The sequence below is a fragment of the Prionailurus bengalensis genome, chromosome E3 (assembly GCF_016509475.1).
Source record: "Prionailurus bengalensis isolate Pbe53 chromosome E3, Fcat_Pben_1.1_paternal_pri, whole genome shotgun sequence".
In the NCBI taxonomy this organism is placed as follows: Eukaryota; Metazoa; Chordata; class Mammalia; order Carnivora; family Felidae; genus Prionailurus; species Prionailurus bengalensis.
The window spans coordinates 40297068-40316260 of record NC_057357.1 but is presented as its reverse complement, the minus strand read 5'-3'; the positions used below and the strand labels follow the sequence as shown (position 1 = coordinate 40316260).

Genomic DNA, 19193 nt, shown 5'->3' with positions numbered 1-19193 from the left:
CACTCAGAGGTGCCGGGAAGATTTCTGAGCAGCGGCACTTGAATGCTAACCTGGGGCAGGGGTCTTTGTGTTGTTTTCTGTGGGGAGTTGGTCAGGGCAGTCTGGGCTGGGGCTGAAGCAGCTGGGCGGTTTGGGCATCTCTGATGAGCGCTGGGCTCGTGGCCAGTTCCTGAGAGCTGCAGCATTCCAGAACCTTCAGGCTGTTTCCCTGCCAGCCTCCTTTAGGACAGGAGCACCTCAAAGGTCACAAAGGAGAGAGCCCAGGGAGAAGGGCCCAGTTTTCCCAGAAACCGGGAAGGTGTGACTTCTGAATTCAGGACTTGGAGGCCATGAGCGTGCAGGGTTCTACGAGGGGTCAGCACGCTGGGCCCCAGGGATGCACAGAACCTCAGGATGACGCAGGCTCAGCCAAAAGCAGAAGCTGCGCAAGTTACAAAGCCGGGCACCGAACATCCTGGCCGTCACCGGGGGCCGGGTCAGGCCTCAGTTTCTTCCTGGATGTGGAAGAGGCCCCACGGTTGCAGGATGTGGTTGCTTTCCGTGGATGTCTCCATGTGCGCCGGACGCAGGACCTGGTCTGGGAACCTGCTCTCCCGCGTGTCTTGTGGCTCCCTCGACCCTGAGCCAGTCTGGACGGAGCACGGCACCAGGCCCTCCAGCCTCCCTGGTGTTGGAGCTGGGGTCCAGCCCGTTGCAGGTGCCACCCTTCTGCTGGTCAAGACTCAAACTCGAGAGGGGCCGGCTCACAGGGTCCCGTCTAGGGTCCCCTCCGAGGCCCCACGGCCGTTTGTGGAAGCTCTGTGCGCTCTCCTCCCTCCGGGCGCCAGGATGGTCATAAGCAGCCCCACAACTTGTTCAGCAAGGAACGGGTGTCTTCCGTTCAGCTGACAGTCCACCTCCTGTTGGTGTAGACCATACCGCCCTCGGTGGGGGGGGGGGGGGGGGGACTCTGGCAAGAGCCCACAGGAGCCCCTTCTTTTGTAACACGGACCTGGCGGCTGTCCAGGAGAGGGAGGGGCTCTGGTGCAGATATCCGCCGAGCCTCTTCTCCCTGATTTGATCCTACTAGAAGGGAACCCCACGGTCGAGGGGTATGTAGTCACCATGGTCTCTAGGCCGTCAGCAGTCCGTTAACAGACCTTCCTGAGCCAGAGCCCCACCCGTGTGAGAGAGTCCTACTCGCAGGAAGAACGCACCGGAGCTGTCAGCCGAGACCTCCTTGGATATGGTCGGCCTCTGCCGGGTCCCTCTGGCCACGAAAGGAAGGTGCTTCTGCCTGGTGATGGCCGGAGCGGCCCTTGTCTGGGTGGGGGGTGGAGGGGGTTGCTGTGGGTCTGCACGGCCGCCATCGCCCTGCTAGCCGGCCCCTCGGCGTTGAACTTCCTCAGCAGCCCGCGAAACCGGCCACCTCTCCTGCATCGCGTGCCCGCAGCCCACACTCTCTGAGGGTGCACTGTGCGTGTCTGACTGCTCAGGACTGTTTCCGGGTGAACAGCCTCTACCCCACGTTCCCAGAGGGAGTGCAGGTGGAAACAGGAAGCATGAGCCTTCTCTTGCTGCACTACTGCACCTGGGGGCCCGGGGAGGCCCCTCCCCCCCCACCATCCTGACCTGCTTCTCCAGGGTGTCCCTCTCCTGCCGCAGCTCTTTGGGGACAGATGTACGTCTGCCCCAGCTTCCAAGTTCAGTCTCTCTGGCCCCTCCTGGAGGCTACCGGTGCTGGGAGCCATCGATCGCTGCAAAACCTACTCCGGCGTTTTCTTCAGTCCTGGCTTGGTCTTCTTAGTCTGTGTGTCTTTAGAGACGCGGGTTAGGGTATGTGTGACGCGTGCTCCATCCCCACGTGCCCACGTGTGTCAGACGGCACCCGCCCTCCTCCCTGCGCAGAGTCTGTGTGCAACCTGTTCGCCTGCACAGGCCCCACTTGGGGGCCTCTCGGTGAAGCGGAGAGGGTCATGTGTCTGTGTTGTGTGTCTGTCGCGTGCAGATGTCTGCGTGTTTCCACGTGTCTGTTCCTGTGGAGGGAAGTCCAGAGTGGGGTGCCTGGCCGTTGGCCCGCACCGCACACTCACCCTCCGTGTGAGCACGTGTGACCTGAGCTCCTGACCTCTGCCCTCTAATACTGTCTTCTCGTCTCGCCCTCTGTGCTGTTGCCGCTGTGTGCTGGCCCTTGTCTGTCGCTGCCCTGCAGTCCTCGCCAGTCGTGGAGGAAAAGGTAAAGCCTGGGGCAGCGTCTGCGCTGTTGTGCGGAGCGCTCGGGGTGCCCTGGGGTTCGGGAGAGTCGGTCCGGCCATCGGTTCTTAATTACAGGTGCAGGGCTGGTCCTCGCCCTGCTCTTCGCAGCAGTGTTACCGATCATGGAGTCTGGATGTGGCGCTCGGAGGCCATGGAGAGGAGGCAGTGGGCTGGGCCCGGGTTCCCGAGCCAGCCCCAGACTAGGTGGTGGTGCAGGGGCCCTGCCCGGCAAGCATCCACCTTGTTCTCAGATCAGACCTTGGGTCCGCCGCGCTGGACCCGGCCGGGCAGGGCTGGAGACCCTGTGCTCTGGTGTCACACGGTCCTGGACTCACAGTCGCTCCCAATTCTGGGCCCAGAGCCCGCTGTGTGACTGTGACCCTGGCGGGCAGCTTGACCTCTGCAGGTGGTGTGACTCCCTAGGGCTGCGGCTTCTGAAGTGGCCAAGCTTTGGACAGGTCTGGGCCACAGGTGGGCAGTGCCCAGCAACTGCCCAGGGGACTGTGGACCCGGCTGCCCGTGGCTGTGTGAGGAGCAGAGAGAGGAGATGATGTTGGGTCCCCAGGGAGGATGCCATTGCAAGAGAGCAGCCTGACTGCTCACGAGGCACGTCTGTGCACAGAGCCATGGAAGTGGGGGACACGTGTCCTCCGAGGCGGGATGCTTACACGCTGCCCTCCACCTGGGGCCCAGGGACCCACTCTGCATCTCTCCGGAGGTGGAGCCAGGCCTGAGGAGAGGGATCCCCACGTTGGCCCTGGGGGCCCGAGGGGGAAGAGCAGGCGATGGGCATTCCTGGGAGCCTGGCCGCTGTGGCCTGAGACCAGGCCCCTCCTCTGGGGATGTGTTGACCGTGTGGCGGCCACTGCCTTCCCAGACACCTGGGCGTGGCAGGGGGGCGTGACGGGCTGCTGGCAGGAGGCAGCCTGAGCACCGGCTGAGCCTCAGGCTTGCTGAGGTTTTGATGGACCTGCAGGCTCAGAGCTTGCTAACCTGATGTCTTTCTTAAGATCTGAGTCTCTAGCTCTCACGTGAGCAGCTGAGACACGCCTGAGAACGCGTCCTCTGTCACGGGTGACGAGGGCTGCATGAGGCCCCTAAGGTCGTCCACGGGAAACCAGCTTCCTGAGAGGCCGTGAAGGGTGCAGCCCCCGGGAGCACTCCACTCCTCTGGTTCTGTCCCTGCCACAGACGGACTCTGGGACGGCACAGCCAGGTCTCAGTGGGTCCAGGGGAGGCAGTGTCTTGCTGAATAGGACACACGAGCCGGCCTCAAAGGGGACGAAGCAGGACTCCAACTCAGACCCCGTGTTTTTCTCCTTCATCCTGGCCACGGCCAGAGAGCGCCCCCCCGCCCCCTTCCCAGGGCCAGGCCTCACGAAGCCCCTGCCCGGCTGCAGCAAGTTCACATCAGGGGTGATGGCCTCACATCTCCTCTCTGTCACCTGCACCCTCCAAGCACCGCAGGAAGCTGCCTGTCTTCTCTCTCCAGAACAGTCCAGCCTCTGGACCCGGCCGTTGGGGAACTCTGCAGAAGCCCCCTGCCACTCAGATCCCACCACACTCTCTGGGGGTCAGGCTGCAAGCGTGAGATGCTGTGGTGCGGGGGCTTTAATTCTTGGCCCGAACAGCTCTGGGCAGCACGGGCTATTGAGCGGACCACCTTCTCCCGGGTGTGGTGTGTCTGCCCCGGGGCAGGGCATGCATGGGCCGGCCTGGGCTGTGTGCCACCCAGGATCCAATCAGAAGCCCCCGATGGAACGTCCCCTGGGGACTGAACTTGGCAGGCAGCTTTGGGCTTCATCCTGGCTTCATCCCTGTCTCCTGGCACACCTTCAAAAGAACTCCCCTCTGGGGTCTTTGCTCCATGATGACCAGGAAGAACTGCGTGGAGTGGGAGAAAGGGGCCCCTCGGGCTGTAAAGGACGCCGACACCCAACAGGAGGACGGAGCCCCTCTTCACTCTGCACACGTCGGTTCTGACGTTTTGCAGTGAGGTCTCGTGAAGGAACATTGGAGCGGGTTGGGGGACAGGGAGCGAAGTACAGAGCGAAGAGGTCCATCCGATCCCTTCTGTCTGGCCCCAGGACACAGACGCAGGGCCGACAGCAACAAGCAGGCACGCTGCGCCACCTATAGGAAAGACCGCCATCGTAAAGTCTCCCCCCCGGGAGCGCTCTGTGCGGCCACGTTGCCAGGGGGCCTGCTGCTGGCTCCCCCATGGGACTTCTTAGTGCACATAGCGGGTGTAAGACCGAAATCACCAAACGTGAGTCACGGTGAAACAAGGAAGTATCACACAGGCCCGCAGGACAGCCCAGGTTCCCCTGAACATGGGACCGCGTTTGGTTCCAGAGGAGCTCGGGGCAGGCGGCCCCTGTGCCCCCACCCAGGACCCCGCTCCCTCAGAGCAGGCCCCTGAGTGTCCAGAGCGAGTCCCGTTCTCGAGTGGTGAGCCACCTCTAACGTGTGCTTCCTTCCTCTCTCCCTCACGTTTCAGCAGGAAGGAACGCCCCACTTCTCTGAACGTCTTCCCCCTGGCCGACGGCATGGTACGTGCACAGATGGGGGGCAAGCTCGTGCCTGCGGGGGACCACTGGCACCTGAGTGACCTCGGCCAGCTGCAGTTGAGCTCCAGCTACCAGGTTTTGTAGCCGTGCCGTGGAGTGAGGGTCCCCCCGCCTCCTCTCCCCCGTCCCGTCCCCCCATCGTCCCATGCTCATTCAGGAAGCTGTCTTTGCGGCCAACCCTTTGCAGCTGCCCCTGGGTTCGCAGGGCCTCTCGCGGAGGGGCGTCCGAGCCGGAGAGAAGGACTGCTCTGGGGGCGTGGGCCTCAGGCCAGGGCTGAGCTGACCCTTTGTTTGGGGGCACAAGCACGTCTGTTCCTCAACTCGCCCATGAGCCCCGTGGCCAGATTGGACACCGGCCCAGAACGTGCTGTCCTCTTAGCATCTGAGGTTTGCCCGCCAGTTGCGGGAAAGTCCAGGGTGAGGGGTCGGCGTCTTCTCCTCTAGACTGTCCTTACTTTGCTCCTGACTTCTGGGTCTCCGAGTCTGGGGAGATGGCTGTCCTGGGTGTGTGCACTTATCTGGGGAGTGCACGCCTCAGCGGGGTCCCCGAGAAAGCCAGGGGCAGGGACTCATTCAGGGCCCCTGGTCACGTGCTGCCGGTTTCGGTCTGTGAGCTCAGCCTGCCTTCACCAGACAGGCTGTGGCCCCATCGCCAGGTAAGTATGGCACCCCCAGGGCTGGAGGAGGCGACCCAGGCCTGGTGCCCTTCCTGCAGAGGCTGTTGGAGGTGCCTGTGGAAGGCCAAGCCCCTGGGCCTCTGGACTGGAGCGGGCTGGCGGTTGTGGGGCCTGAACTTGTGGAGCTTCTCCCTGCCGCAGCTTGTGGCTGACTGTCCATTCGTCCCTGGGTGTCCAGCTTGACTGCTGGAGGTGGCTGCAAGCTGCCCGTTCTGTCACCAAGTGACCCCACTCGCTTTCGCTTTTGCTGCAGACACTGAGCATGTCTCTGCGACCTTTGACCTGGGTGCCGGCCCACCTGTTAATGGACCTGCCCGTGTGGGGGGTGGGGCAGAAGGGCAGGGGCCTGGGGGGCCAGGTGCGCCCCCCCCGGCAGAGCCTGGCTATGCCACTGGAGGTGACGGCTCATGCGGGGCGGCCGGGGGAGGTGGCCGCGGGGGTTGCGGGGCCGCTGAGCCCCGCCTCTTGCCCGCACCCCCACCAGCTTTCTTCCTGCGTCTCTTCCTGCCGCTGCGACGTCCAAAGTAGCTTTACTCTTCATCACCGTGTTTTCTGTTTCAGTTCGTATATGTGTTTTATTTGCCTTTTTTTAATTATATTTAAGTTCTTTTTATTTTGTGTTCTAGGTTTTAAGGTCTTTCTAATTTCTTAATTTTTTTTTGTTGTTTTTTTGTTCTGTTTTTTGTTTTTATGTGCTGTATTTTCAGTGTTTTAACCAAACAGTTGTGGCTACTCATGGTGAGGAATGACCGCTAAGAGTTTGGGTTCTTTGCATTTGGAGGTCACTGCCACACGTTGATGGTTTAGGAGGTTGAGAGGTTTGCCGTTAGGTAAGTGGTGGCCAGGGGAGCGTCCTGCGGGTAGGCGGCGGCCTGTAGGCTCAGGGAGAGCCAGGGGCTGGGGGAGGCCTGGCTGCGCCGCACGGTTCCCCTCGGTGACTTTGGGGGCGAGGAGGCCCACTGCAGACCCGCAGACACCAGCTGGCGGGGCACAGACAGGCCACCGGACGTGGCCGTTGAGGAGGCGGCCCAGAAAACGTGTGGTCCGGAGAGGTGTGGACTCGAATGCCGGCCTCCCTCGGCCCTCTCGGACTTCCCCGTGCCTCGGGTCCCCTGCGGCCGTCTCTCGAGTGCTGGCCCGGGGCTCCGTGCAGCAGAGGGCCCCTGCCCGCGGGAGGCCTGGGAGCCTGTGTCGTGTGGGGTGGACAGACCACTGGGGCAGCTCCATCACAGAGGCTGTCAGTGTGCCTCGTGTCACAAAGAGGATTTTTCCTTCTCAAATCGGCCTTAGGCAGTGGAACCCAAATAGAAAATGCTTGGACGGGGTGCCCCCAGGGAGACAGGACCTGTCACGCGGGGCCTGTGGCCTCAGCACATTAATAATCCGGGCCCGTTGTTCTTGGCTGTGGGGGCCGTCCTGTGGCCTGCAGGATAGTGAGCGGACCCCCGCCTCCACCCACTGGACCCCAGGAGCACCTACCCGTCCCCAGTTGTGAGAGCCACGGGTGTTCCCACACATCAACACACATCCCCGCGGACCTGGCCGCCGGGTCGAGGAGGGTGTCGATTTGGATTCCAGGCACACGCGTCCCCGCGGCCTGTTAGATGAAGCTGGAGGTCACCACCCCAGGCCCTGGCCTGACACTGACCACGCGGGTCAGGAAAAGGCAGGTCTCAGAGGTCCCCAACCAGCTCTGCCTCCCGGTCACCTAGAGGCAGCCACGGGAGCCTGGTCAGGCCTTCCTAGTTGAAGGCGGGTGTGAGCGGGTCCCAGTGTGTGTCCAGCTTTATGGAGAAGGCCATGCACCCCTGCCGTCAGCTTCTTCCCCTCAGCGCCCCCAGAAGCACCCCTTCTGGAGAAACCGTGTGAGCCACTGCCGCTGGCGACTGGGGTGTGCACCAAGAGCTGGGCCCCGCAAGAGGGTGGTGATAGGGCCTGGGGGTGCTGCCGGCAGGTTCTGGCGTGCCCACCGAGGACCGGGTTGGGGGTGAGTCACGGTTGTCGGTGTTCGTAGCCGCGTGGGGCCAGGTTATGGATCTTGTCAGGAGCTTCAGGAGGAAAGACCGGGAGAGGAGCGGGCTGGTTTCCTGCGCCGTACTTCCTCAAGTAGAGCGTGTTCGCGGCAGGAGGCTCTCACGGTCAGCGGCCGAGGGCGCATTTTAATGGTCGGTCTCTGTCCGCTCCGGGAATGTTTTGAGGGTGACCCGTTCCGTGGAAGAAGAGTCACAGTTTGTTGGCATTTGTGTGGACGTGTAGGTGCTTGAGCCGTGGGGGCTGAGAATTCCACATTCCCTCTAGTCTCGTGCGTTCGTTCGGGAGGTCTGTGCCCCTCCCAGCCCCTGGCTGCGGCCAGCACTGGGAGCGGGAGATGGAGTGGGGGGCGGGAGGCGGGAGGCGGGAGATGGGGCTGGCCGGCCGCAGCACCCGTAGCTTGATCCGAAGGCATGCTCAGCCTCCTCCCAGGCCCCGTAGAGCCCTCCGCCCCGCCCTGAGGCGCACCTTGTTTCCGACCCCCACCCCGCTGGCTGCAAAGGGTTGCTTGTCATGTTCACCTAGCTTCATGTCCATCACACGCGGCATCGGCGGGCTGTTCCCGGGAGCGTGTAGGCTAAAAGCCCCGATGTGCAGCATTTAAATAAGGTGGCAGCAGCCTCTGCAAAGTGGGAGGAGTGGCTGGGTGAACCAAGGGACCGGGCCCGAGGAGCTGGCCCGACAGGAGAGCAGGAGTCCTCCTGTCCCTCCCGGTCCCGGCACAGAGCGCCGTTTGACCGTGGCCGAGGGAGCCCAGCACGGGGGGCCCCGTGGAGGTGGCCAAGGCCCCTGCTGGCCCTGCACCGCGTGCCCGGCCGTACCCAGAGCCTGGGGGCGTGGTGGCCCACATGACGAGCTTCTCCCTTCCCTGTGTTTGGCCCTAGTGTCCACAGGACGAGATGTCCGAGTCGGGCCAGTCTTCCGCGGCTGCCACGCCCAGCACCACGGGCACCAAGTCCAACACGCCCACGTCCTCCGTGCCCTCGGCGGCGGTGACGCCGCTCAACGAGAGCCTGCAGCCGCTGGGGGACTACGGCGCCAGCACAAAGAGCAGCAAGCGGGCTCGGGAGAAGCGGAACAGCCGCAACATGGAGGTCCAGGTCACACAGGAGATGCGGAACGTCAGCATAGGTGCCTCGGCCGCCCGCGTGCTCCCGGGCGGCACCCCCCTCCCCCACCTGCTATCCTGCCGTCCCTTCCAGCTACCGCTTTTAGCTCGGGTGCCAGCACAGACAGCGCAGACATTCGTGGGCTCCCCGGCCACGGAGCCAGAAGTGAGCGATCAGGGTGGCAGTGTCCTCGTGGGGTCGTCCCTTCCTCTTAGGACACGGTCAGATGAGACCAGGGCCTGCCCGTGTGGCCTTCACCTCTTCAGAGTCCCCATCTCCAGATGCAGTCACATGCAGGGGTTCCGGGGGCTGTGGCTTCAGCGCGTGGACTCGGGGCAACCCGGCTTCTGACGGTACACTGCCATCACCCAGCAGACGCACTCACTAGAGGAGGGACAGGAGGAGAGACAGGGCTTTGGGTCTGGTCGTTGGAGGTCATGAAAAGGAGACCCGGTTCTGATGAAGGGGCCCCACGTGGCCACCGGCGAGGAGGAAGCCCTTTCCTGACGGTCCCTGCCTGGCGGGGGTCTAGTGTGGGGTCTCCAGATACGGGGCCAGAGGGCAGGCGCCCCCCCTAACCCTGGGGTTCCTGTGTGTCCCCCCCACCCCTCAGGCATGGGCAGCAGTGACGAGTGGTCTGATGTTCAAGACATCATCGACTCCACCCCGGAGCTGGACATGAGTCGGGAGCCCCGTCTCGATCGCACGGGCAACAGGTACTCACTGAGCCCGGGGGCCGGGTGGGCTCAGTGTTCACTGTGGAGGTGGGGCCTTTGGCGAAGGTGCCCCCTGCAGCCTCTTGCACAGGCAGCGCTGGCATTGAGCGGCCCCTTGGAGGGTGTTGGAGAGCCCCCGCCTGCAGCCCAGAACGCTGCCCACTCACCCTGCCCTCCCCCGGCCACATGTCCTCACAGCCCAACCCAGGGGATCGTGAACAAGGCTTTTGGCATCAACACTGACTCCCTGTACCACGAACTGTCGACCGCGGGGTCGGAGGTCATCGGGGACGTGGATGAAGGAGCGGACCTGCTAGGTAAACTCAGGCCACCCCCGTGACCCCAGGGCCTCGGGCTTGCTGCCGTTGCTTTTGTTCGTAATGAAAGCAAAGTCTTTGTCAGCTGCAACCTAGGGGTTTCTTTTCACAGTTTTGTCGAGATATATTTCACATTCCATAAAAGGTATCCCCTTAAAGTATAAAGTTCAGTGGGTTTCAGGGTGCTCACAGAGCTGTGTTACTGCCTAATTTTAGAGCGTTCCATCACCCTGAAAACCGTGCCCGTGCCTAGGCGGTGCACTTTTTAGCAATTGTGCTCCTCGCAGAAAATGCCCAGACAGGGTCGGTGCCCATCTGCAAGCCCTCGGCACCGTGGTCGCCTCCAGAGCTCCCTGCACCTGGGTCAGAAATGGGTGCAGAGACAGTTCCCCATGTGGACTCCCTCCGGGGCCTCCTTCCTGTCCTGGGGTGGGCGTCAGGCACGTAGAGGCCATGTATGCAGCCGAGCACTGCCCTCGGGGTCCGGGGCCAGGTGGGAAATCGGATCCTTGCAGTGGCACGCCTCACCCCCCCCCCGCACCCCCCCCCCCCCCCCCGCCAGCTCCTGCCCCTGCTGACCTCGTCCCCTGAAGGCCTGCTGCAGGACCAGAGCTCTCTGTCCCTTCCTCCCAGCAAGGCAGCCTCCGGGGCAGAGGGTGACCATATTGTGGGGGATCTGTGGCTCTGGCTTGTCCTCTCCTCCCCACGCTGGCTTCTGTGGAGGGATGGTACCCCCAGCTCTCGTGGCTTAGGAGGGGCAGCCAGTCGGCGGTGCCACTTCAGCCCAGAAATCCGTGAGGCCGCCTGCAGGCCCTGTGGCCCGGGTTTGGTCACGTGCTGCCCAAGGAGGTGGAGCTGCCTCACGTGGATGAGGTTTGTTTTGTTTTGTTTTTTAATGTTTATTTATTTTGAGAGAGAGAGAGCGGGAGAGGGGCAGAGAGAGAGGCAGAGACAGAGAATCCTAAGCAGCCTCTGCACTGTCAGCCAAGAGTCTGACGAAGGGGCTCGAACCCACGAACCCACGAGATCATGACCTGAGCTGAAAACAGGAGCCGGACGCTCAACCGACTGAGCCGCCCAGGCGCCCCTTGCGTCGAAGAGTTCTACTTCCCACCAATGTCCCTCTGCACTGGTGACCTTTGGCCATCAGGGACTTGAGGACATTTGTAGAGTGTGTCTGCCTCGGGCTCAGCTCCCCTGTGCGGACGGCAGTGTCTTCGGTGGATGGCCGGGCTTCCGGCTGCAGACGTGGCCCGGCTGGAGCCCACGAGGGAGGGCCACCAGCTGGTGGTTTCCATCTGCACAGCCTCACTCTCTTAGCTCCGGCCCTGCTGGTTGTCTCGCTCGGGCCGCAGAGGCCCCCCGGGAGCACAGCCGCCTGCGGTGAAGCCTACTTAAAAAAATAACAGAAACTGTTAACACATAGAAAAAAGGTACTTAGAGGAAATCATTTTCAACATTCTGACACCTTTCCCCTCTCCTTTATAGAGTTCAGGTAATCCTATATACATTCCAATTTTTATTTTTGGAAAAGTAGCACGCGTTCATAACAATATTCGCATAATACCAGAAATTGCCAATAAGAGCGTAAAAACCAGACGATCGTGACGAGTGCACCTTCCCAGGTGCCATAGCACACACACGTACGTGGCCCGTGGGGGGTTTCGGGTCATGTCTGTCCTCCCCTTTGTGGGCGATGTTACCATCTCTCTGACCTGCTAATACCCCCAGTGCGCTTCACCTTGTGGCATGAGACTGTAAATTACTCAACCCGTTCTGCCAGGTTCTGGTTTTTGCTGTTTGGATACTGCGGTCACAGATACCTATGGGTGTAAATCAGCTCGCCCCGCCTGGAGACTTCTTTAGGACAGGTTTCTAGAGGTGGGAACCTCAGCGTAGAGATGTGGGCTCCTGACGCTGGCTCCACGTTGCTTTCCCAGATGTGGCTTCCGTGGGGCTTGTGCCTGGCTGTTCTTCAGACGTTGGACCTGCCAGGCCGGGAGAGGCATGGGAAGGAACTCCCGTCCCTAGAGTTTGTGCCCGGGAGCGAGGCTGTAGTGGGTGACCGGGCGCACGTGTGTGTCCGCGAAGGAGCACCTTTCTGCCAGGCCCACCTTGGAGGCTGTGAGGGCGCGAGGGCCTCGTGTGTGCTGCACTCCTGAGTCTCTGATGAAAGAGGTGGCGGCCTTCTCCCTGGAAGAGAGCATAGGCACACGGCGTTCGTGTGTCCGCGACCCGGCTCCACGTTCGAGTTCCTGGCCGTGGGCAGCTCAGCTGCCCCGCGCCGTGTTGAGGGGCCGGCTGCAGGTTGGGGAGGGGATCGTAGGGGAGGCGCCCAGCTGGAGTCCCAGCCCTTGTGCTTTTCAGTCTCGTCTCACGACACGGTTCCAGTCATCGACACGGTCACGAGAAGAGTCACACCAGCGTTAGATGTGCGCGTCTGCCTTTAATCTGGGGTGCTGCCGCCGCCCCCGTTTCATAGATGAAGAAGCTGAGCCCGGGGAAGGTGAAGTGAAGCAGCACACTGGGGACTTGAACCCAGGTCCAGCCAGAGCAGCAGGCGTGACTGACCGCCCTCTGTGCTTTCTAGGGATGGAATGTCATGGGTTTGCCCAGAGCGCACAGTCCAGTGTCTCTGAGTGAGCTCAGGGCCGTGAGGTCAGCACCCCACAGCTCTAGAGCACTGTCCCCCCCGAAGGAAGCCTGTGCCCACACACAGTGACCCATCTGTGTCTGTGCTCTTGCCCTCTCGGGCGCTTCCTGTCACCTGGCCCAACTCTTCCACCTGGCCTCTTTCTGTGCACCAGTGCCTGTGAGGTTTGTACGTGTTGTAGCAGGGGTCAGTGTTCCATCCTTCCCCGGCAGAGCGGTGCTCTGTGGCACAGATGGGCCCCCACCTCCCGTGGCCATTCACCCACTGCTGGGCATCGTGGCTGATGCTTCTGCTCCACGTTTGGTCCCTCGCGTGGTCGTGGAGGATGACTGGAGTTGGCCGGCCTCGTCGCCGCCCGTGACTCTGGGTGGCCTGCCCGCCAGCACGTCCCGTCATTGGTCACTGGCCGGTGGCCACCCTGGGCCCCGCTCTGTTCTGGCTGGCGTGGGCCCCGTTCTTGGGCGTGCCCTTCCAGAGCCTTAGGCACGACGGGCATCTGAAAGGCAGGCCGCCCCTGGGAGTTGAGAAAGAATCAGGCGCTGTCACACTGTGTCAGTGGGGCGCCAGGCAGAGGAGCCCTCCCTTTGCCCAGCAGGGTGGAGGAATGGGCTGGGGTCGGCTCCAGTCCCCTTGCCGAGGGGCCCCAGCCCCGTTGTCTGGCTCGGCTAGAGTCTTTCTGAAGAGCCTCATGCCTGTCCCCTGCGTTCCCTGTGTGGCTGCTAAACAGCAAAAAGCCCGCGGCCAGTGGGCGGCCGTCCTCACAGTGACAAGGTCCTGCGATAGCAGAAACACGGTGATGTTGTCGGTGTGGCTGAGGACAGCGTCCTTCAAAGCTCCGCGTGTCTGGATCGGGCATTTGGATCGTGTCTGTTCGCCACAGCATTTGGACCGTGAATTCCTTTAGCAAGGAAGGAAGGACCCTGGATGGGCCTGTCTTGTTACGTTTCACTGAGCTGACCGCACCGCTTGTAAGATACGCCGTTAGTTTAGAAATCTCCAGGAAAGGAAGCCCTTGCTTCAAGTTGAAGGGGGACACGACTTCGATCGTGAGAGCACGCCCAGTCTCAGAGGCGCCGTGCTTCGAGAGTGAGCCTCTCAGAGCTGACGTAGCTGGGGAGCCGAGGAGTTAGCACCTAGTGACCACGTAGCACGTGCTGGGCGTCTACCAGGGAGTTTCCAGGGAGCCCGAGCTACGGAGGTCACATCTCTCCTTCACGGACGAGGAAACTGAGGCTCAGACGAGCCAGGCAGTGCACCCTGCGTCAGTGAGTTGGAGTCCGAAGGCCGCACAGGCCGACCGGATGTGCATTCTACCCAGTGCGCTGTGCCCGGATAGCGGGGTCCCGCCCCGTGGCAACCAGACCCAGACGCCGTCTAGACGTTAACCTTGAGAGAGAGACCAGCCCGTGTGCACAGAACTCGGGAACATGACGGAAGAACATAGAAAGGGGCACCCGGGCGGCTTAGTCGGTCAAGCATTCGACTTCAACTCAGGTCATGATTTTGCAGTTCGTTGAGTTCAGGCCCTGCATCAGGCTCTGTGCTGACAGCCTGGAGCCTGTTTCGGATTCTGTGTCTCCCTCTCTCTCTGCCCTTCCCTCCCCTCAGAAAAAAATAAACATTTAAAAAAAGAACACGAAAGGCCTCATGCATTGAGAACTTCTGCACGCTCCGGGTCTGCGGGCTGAGCTCTGTAAAGCTGCCGGGTGGCCTCACGGCTCAGCCCATTGTCCGTACCCAGCCCCGGCCAAAGAGCTTCGTGAGCAGACTCCAGACTCCGTCCAGGAGAACATGTGAGAAGAGCCCAGAAAGGGCTAAGAAAGAACAGGCTGCAGGGCTGCCTGACGCTCCAGGCACCAAAGGGTTTACAAGCTGTGACGCGGAGGGCGGCGGACCCGGGGTGGCAACAGACCGGTGACCCCTCCGGTTCGTGTGAGGAGAGCTGGCCCCACGTGGGAATTCACCGACGCTGAATGTGGCGCTTCACATCACCGGAAAACGGGTGGATTAGTTGAATAGCCATTTGGTGAAGAGTGAAGTCTGGTCCCAACCTCCCGCCGTACACAGAAGACTTTGTAGGGGGACTTCGGACCTAAACATAAACACGCAAGGACAGCGGGACTGGAAGAACGCCGGAGAGTGTTCTCTGCATGGCCACAACCGTAGAGGAAAGTGCTGCCAGGTGTGGCTACGCACAAGTCAACATATACGTGATCTCCCTCGCTGACAGAGGTCAAGTACAGTGGAACCTGAGCAGAGGATGAAATCGGGAAGTTCCCAGAAGATGCCCACCTACCACAAAAAGATGTTCAACTTCAAGAATGAGGCAGGACAGAAAAGAGAAAACACAGATGAGTTTTTGTTTTTGTTTTTTTCTCACAAGAGCAACAAACACGAAGCAGGTGCTAGGGCGCCCACGGCCGGGAGGTGGTCGTGCGGCCTGCGGAGCCGTGCTGGCGGGGTGAGGTGAGCGGTCGCTCCTACCCGTCCCCGCCTGGAAGTCCGGGGTGCTGGGCGGTGAGTGCACGCCCCTGTGCGCTGAGCACTCATCCCAGGCGAGCGCAGATCTCCAGTGCACAGTCCCGTGACACGGCGTCAGGTGGGACAGAGCAAATGGGCCAAGAGGCTGGGTATTTGCCCTTGGTTTGTGCGTATGTGCCTATGTATGTATGTATTTATTGGGAGAGAGAAAGACACAGCGTGGGGAGGGAGGGGCAGAGGGAGAGAGTGAATCCCACGCAGGTTCTGCACTGCCGGCGTAGAGCCCAACGTGGGCCCGGAACCCACGAAGCCGCAAGACCATGACCTGAACTAAAACCAAGAGTCAGACGCTTAACCGACTGAGCCACCCAGGTGCCCCTTTGGTTTTGTGTTTTAAAAGCTGGTGTTCTTCAGGGCGCCTGGGTGGCTCAATCACTTGTGTTCCACTTCAACTCAGGTCGGGACCTCACAGTTCGTGAGTTCGAGCCCCGCGTCAGGCTCTGTGCTGACAGCTCGGAGCCCGGAGTTGCCTCGGATTCTGCGTCTCCCTCTCTCTCTCTGCCCCTCCCCTGCTCATGCTTTGTCTCTGTCTCTCAAAAATAAAAATATTAAAAAGAAAAGCTGGTGTTTATCTGGAAAGAGTTCTGAGAGACAGAAGATCAGCTCTTGAGCACGGTTGCCCTGGGGCGTCAAGACGAGCGGTCACGTCCACTGTTGAGCTGGCACATTCCTTTATCATTTCAGTTCCTGCAGCACGTTGTGCGTTGTGTCATTTACGTCAAGTGACGAAGTGACCACGTACACAGTACTGTTGCACCCAGTCTTCAGCTGGGAAAAGTTTGGAGCCCAGGAGGAAGGCACTGCCGGCCCCACACGCCTCCACCCCTGTCCCCAGCGCCCCTGCTTTCTGCCTGCCTTTCCCTCCCTGCCAGCCGGGCCCTTGCTTCTTTCTCTTTTTCTGGCCGTCCTTTCCCTGAGGTCGCGCCCTTTCTGAAAGGCCTGGGCTGGCGGGAGAGGCGGGGGCCACGAGGCCAAGCTCACGCGCTCTGGGGGCACCTGGGGCCTGGACGCCCCGGGCCCCCCCGGCGCAGCCCCCGTGCGCACACCCTCTCACCTTCCCCGGCCGTCGCTGCTGCGTCTTCGGGGCCTCGCCCTTCTGAGGGCTGAGCAGGTGTGGGGCCCGGCGCTCGGGGTCTCTGTTTTCCTTCAGGGTTGCCGTCCCCAGTGGGATTTGTCGCCCACGGGCCTGGTGACACCTGCTTGTATTCTTTCACGCGTTGTTGCTTTCTCTGTAATAAGAATTTCTTTATTTTGTTGGTTCCAGTCACCAACTGACCTTTGTCACTTCCTTCCCCCGTCTCTCTGTGCTTTGCTGGACACGGCCCCAGGGGAGTTCTCAGGTGCGTATCTCCAGCCGTCTGCCACCCCTCCTCACGGCACTGTCCGGCTGCAGTGGGGGGCATCCTGGGGACACTCCCCACTGCTGTCCAGTCACCACAGGCTGTGCGGCCTGTCCCTTCCTGGGTCCCCTCCAGGCCACTAAGGCACACGTGCTTCTGCTTACCAGCCTACTGCCGCTCGGAAGCTTCTCTTGGTTTGCTCTACTAGCCCACTGACAATGGCCCTGACACGTGAGGGAGAATGGCTGTGCCCTGGACCCTGTCCCTCAAAGGCAGAGAGTGCCCCAGTGACATTTCTCAGGGTTCTCCCCTGTCAGGCACACCCCAGAAGTCAGGGGTCCCATGCCCACGTGGCAGATGGCCCATCTCCGGGCTTCTCCGATTGTTCGCAGCAGGAGACTCTGAGGCCCCGGCCCGTCCACACGCGGCCTCCCCCGTGTACTCGAAGGCGTGCCGGGACCCGGGCACAGCTTTCCCTCATTTGCAGACTTGTGCCCTAAACCACCACCCGCACGGCCCAGGACTCTGGTGCACGGGGTCAAGTACACTGCCCGGCCCCTCATCTCATCACCCGCTGCCCTTGGCCTGGTAACCTGTGCAGCCAAGGATGCAATGTCCAGAAGGAGCAGCTGGCTCCGTGCCACCCCCCGGCCCTCCCAACCCACCCCTGTGTCCATCCCACCTGCCCGCCAGCCCTCCCCTGTGTCCACCCCCCGGACTTCCCTCCCGTCCTCTCCTGTGTCCACCACCCCGGCCCTCCTAGCTCTCTCCTATGTCCACCTTCCAGCCCTCCCAGCTCTCCCCTGTGTCCACCCACCGGCCCTACCGGCCTCCCTTGTGTCCACCCACCCTGCCTCCCACCCTCCCCTGTGTCCACCCCCTGGCCCTCCTAGCCCTCCCCTGCATCCACCTCCCGGCACCCCTGACCTCTTCTGTGCCCACCCTTAACCCAGCAAGAAGAAGGCTCCGTGCCACCACCCCGGCCTGCCCACCCTCCCCTGTGTCCACCCCCCCAGCCCTCCCTCCCCCCGTCTCCTGTGTCACCCCCCGGCCCTCCGTCCCCCGACTCCTGTGTCCAGCCCCCGGCCCTCCCTCCCGCCCTCTCCCGTGTCCACCCCCCCAGCCCTCCCCTGTGTGCACCCCTAACCCAGCGAGAAGCAGGCTCCGTGCCACCCCCCTGGCCCTGCTGCCCTCCCCCGTGTCCACCTCTAACACAGCAAGAAGCAGCCACACGGCACCGCCGCCCTGCTGTTCACTGAGGCTTAATGCGCTTCTTTCTCTCCCTCCCTCCCTCCCCTGCCCCCCCCCCCACCCCCCCGCCACCCGGCTCCCGCACTGGGCTCCCGCACTGGGACGACTCTCGCAGTGCGCCATGATTTCTTTGGTAAGCCCAAGGCCCTGTTTCAGTTTGCGTTCCTCCCTTTCTTGGCTTCCTCTGTCTGCCTCACACCTTCTCGTGCCTCCTGAGCCTTTTGCTTTGCTCTGCATGGTGGGACTGGCGGTGGGGTCAGCAGGGGCCACAGGCACTCCTGGCTCCAGGGTGGGGTTGGGGCTCGAGTGGGGAGCTGCAGTGCTGAGCCCCCCAGCCGCCTCCCTCCGAGCACACCCTGGACAGGTTGGGGGGGGCGGGGCGGGCCACATCCGAGGCCAGGGGGTGCAGATGGGGACAGCCGTCAGAAGCCACTCTGCACACACCGTGTGTGTCGGGGGTCTCGTCTCACGATCGCCTCATACCGGGGGTGGGGGGCTGGTGAATGGGAGGAACAGACCCTGGGTCTCTGGGGCTTTCTGTCCCAACAGATGAGGTTCAGTCCTTTGGAGTTGCTGTGGCGTGCCTGCAAAGCTCAGACGGCGGGGTCCACTTTGGGGCTGGCCTACAGGGGCCGGGTCGGCCCTTCTGGGCACCAACCCCAGGGAGCGTGTCCTCCCCGCTCTCCCTTACCCCTGCCTCCTGCTGTCCCCACCGCGGCGGGCCAGGTTCCCCCAGCCCTACTCCTGGCCCCGGTGGAGGGCCGCACCTACCATGGGGCCATCCCATCTCCTTGGCCGGGGGCTCTGTGCCGTCCTGAGCTGCCTTCTCTGTCCCCATCACCACAGCACCAACCGCTGTTCTCCCGGGGACGGCCCTGCAAAGGGTCTGCCTCCCGAAGGGCGAGGGGAGACAGGAGGATGCTGGCAGAGAGGACAGATTGAGGTGGTCCTTGGGGCCGGCTCACGCTGGTGCCGGCTGGGCCCTGCGGCACGCTGGCCTCACGTGGATAGCCGCGGGAGCTCAACCCAGGGCTGCCGTGCCCATTGAGGCAGCAGGGCCCTCCTCAGTACCCTCCAGGGGCTGTTCTGGGCTTGCATTCCTGACCGCGTTGTTGGGTTGAGAGCCCGCCCGAGGAGCCGCAGAGATCCCTCTGCAGGGATTGTCTGGCTTCCCAGAGACCAGACTGCTGGCCTCGCGCCCTCACCTCTGCCCTCCCAGGGCTGAGCCATCCCCCAGGGAGGATTTTTGGTACTCTGGGGCAGGTATAGTAGTGTCAGGGTCTGGCCTCACCAGGCACAGGTAATCTCTCTGTGCCTTTTGTTGCAGGAATGGGCAAGGAAGTGGGGAACCTGCTGCTGGAGAACTCACAGCTTCTAGAAACCAAGTAAGGACTCCTGTCTGGCACAGGGCTTGCTGAGATGGCCCTCCCCCAGGGCCGGGCCTCCCTGTAGCAACCCGGAGCTGTGACCTCTCAGCCCCTTGGAGGCCCCCATCATAGCGAGCAGGCTGGCTCACCCAGAGCCCTCATCTTTCTGCCTTTCCAAAGAAATGCTCTGAACGTGGTGAAGAATGACCTCATCGCCAAGGTGGACCAGCTGTCCGGGGAGCAGGAGGTGCTGAAAGGGGACCTGGAAGCTGCCAGACAGGCCAAAGCCCGGCTGGAGGGCCGCATCAAGGACCTGGAGGAGGAGTTGAGGAGGTGAGCGTAGGCCTGGAGGCTCCTGGGAGGAAGAGGGCCCAGGCCCGCCCCCC

At 62.2% G+C, this 19193-nt stretch overlaps 1 protein-coding gene across 17 annotated transcripts in view; it reads left to right on the top strand.

Moving 5' to 3' along the window:
- Positions 1–19193, top strand: part of MAPK8IP3 (mitogen-activated protein kinase 8 interacting protein 3) — a 48147-nt gene that overhangs the window by 19386 nt on the left and 9568 nt on the right. For 3 of the 17 annotated variants that reach the window (XM_043560989.1, XM_043560994.1, XM_043560984.1), the window contains exons 5-13: positions 2192–2215; positions 4736–4880; positions 8398–8644; positions 9236–9338; positions 9537–9655; positions 16178–16189; positions 17556–17573; positions 18768–18825; positions 18988–19140. In XM_043560989.1, the coding sequence (XP_043416924.1) occupies positions 2192–2215; positions 4736–4880; positions 8398–8644; positions 9236–9338; positions 9537–9655; positions 16178–16189; positions 17556–17573; positions 18768–18825; positions 18988–19140 (879 nt within the window). Of the gene's footprint in view, positions 1–2191; positions 2216–4735; positions 4881–6198; positions 6313–8397; positions 8645–9235; positions 9339–9536; positions 9656–16177; positions 16190–17555; positions 17574–18767; positions 18826–18987; positions 19141–19193 lie in introns of those variants that run through there. The other 14 variants (XM_043560992.1, XM_043560990.1, XM_043560995.1 and 11 more) reach the window with 13 other exon arrangements.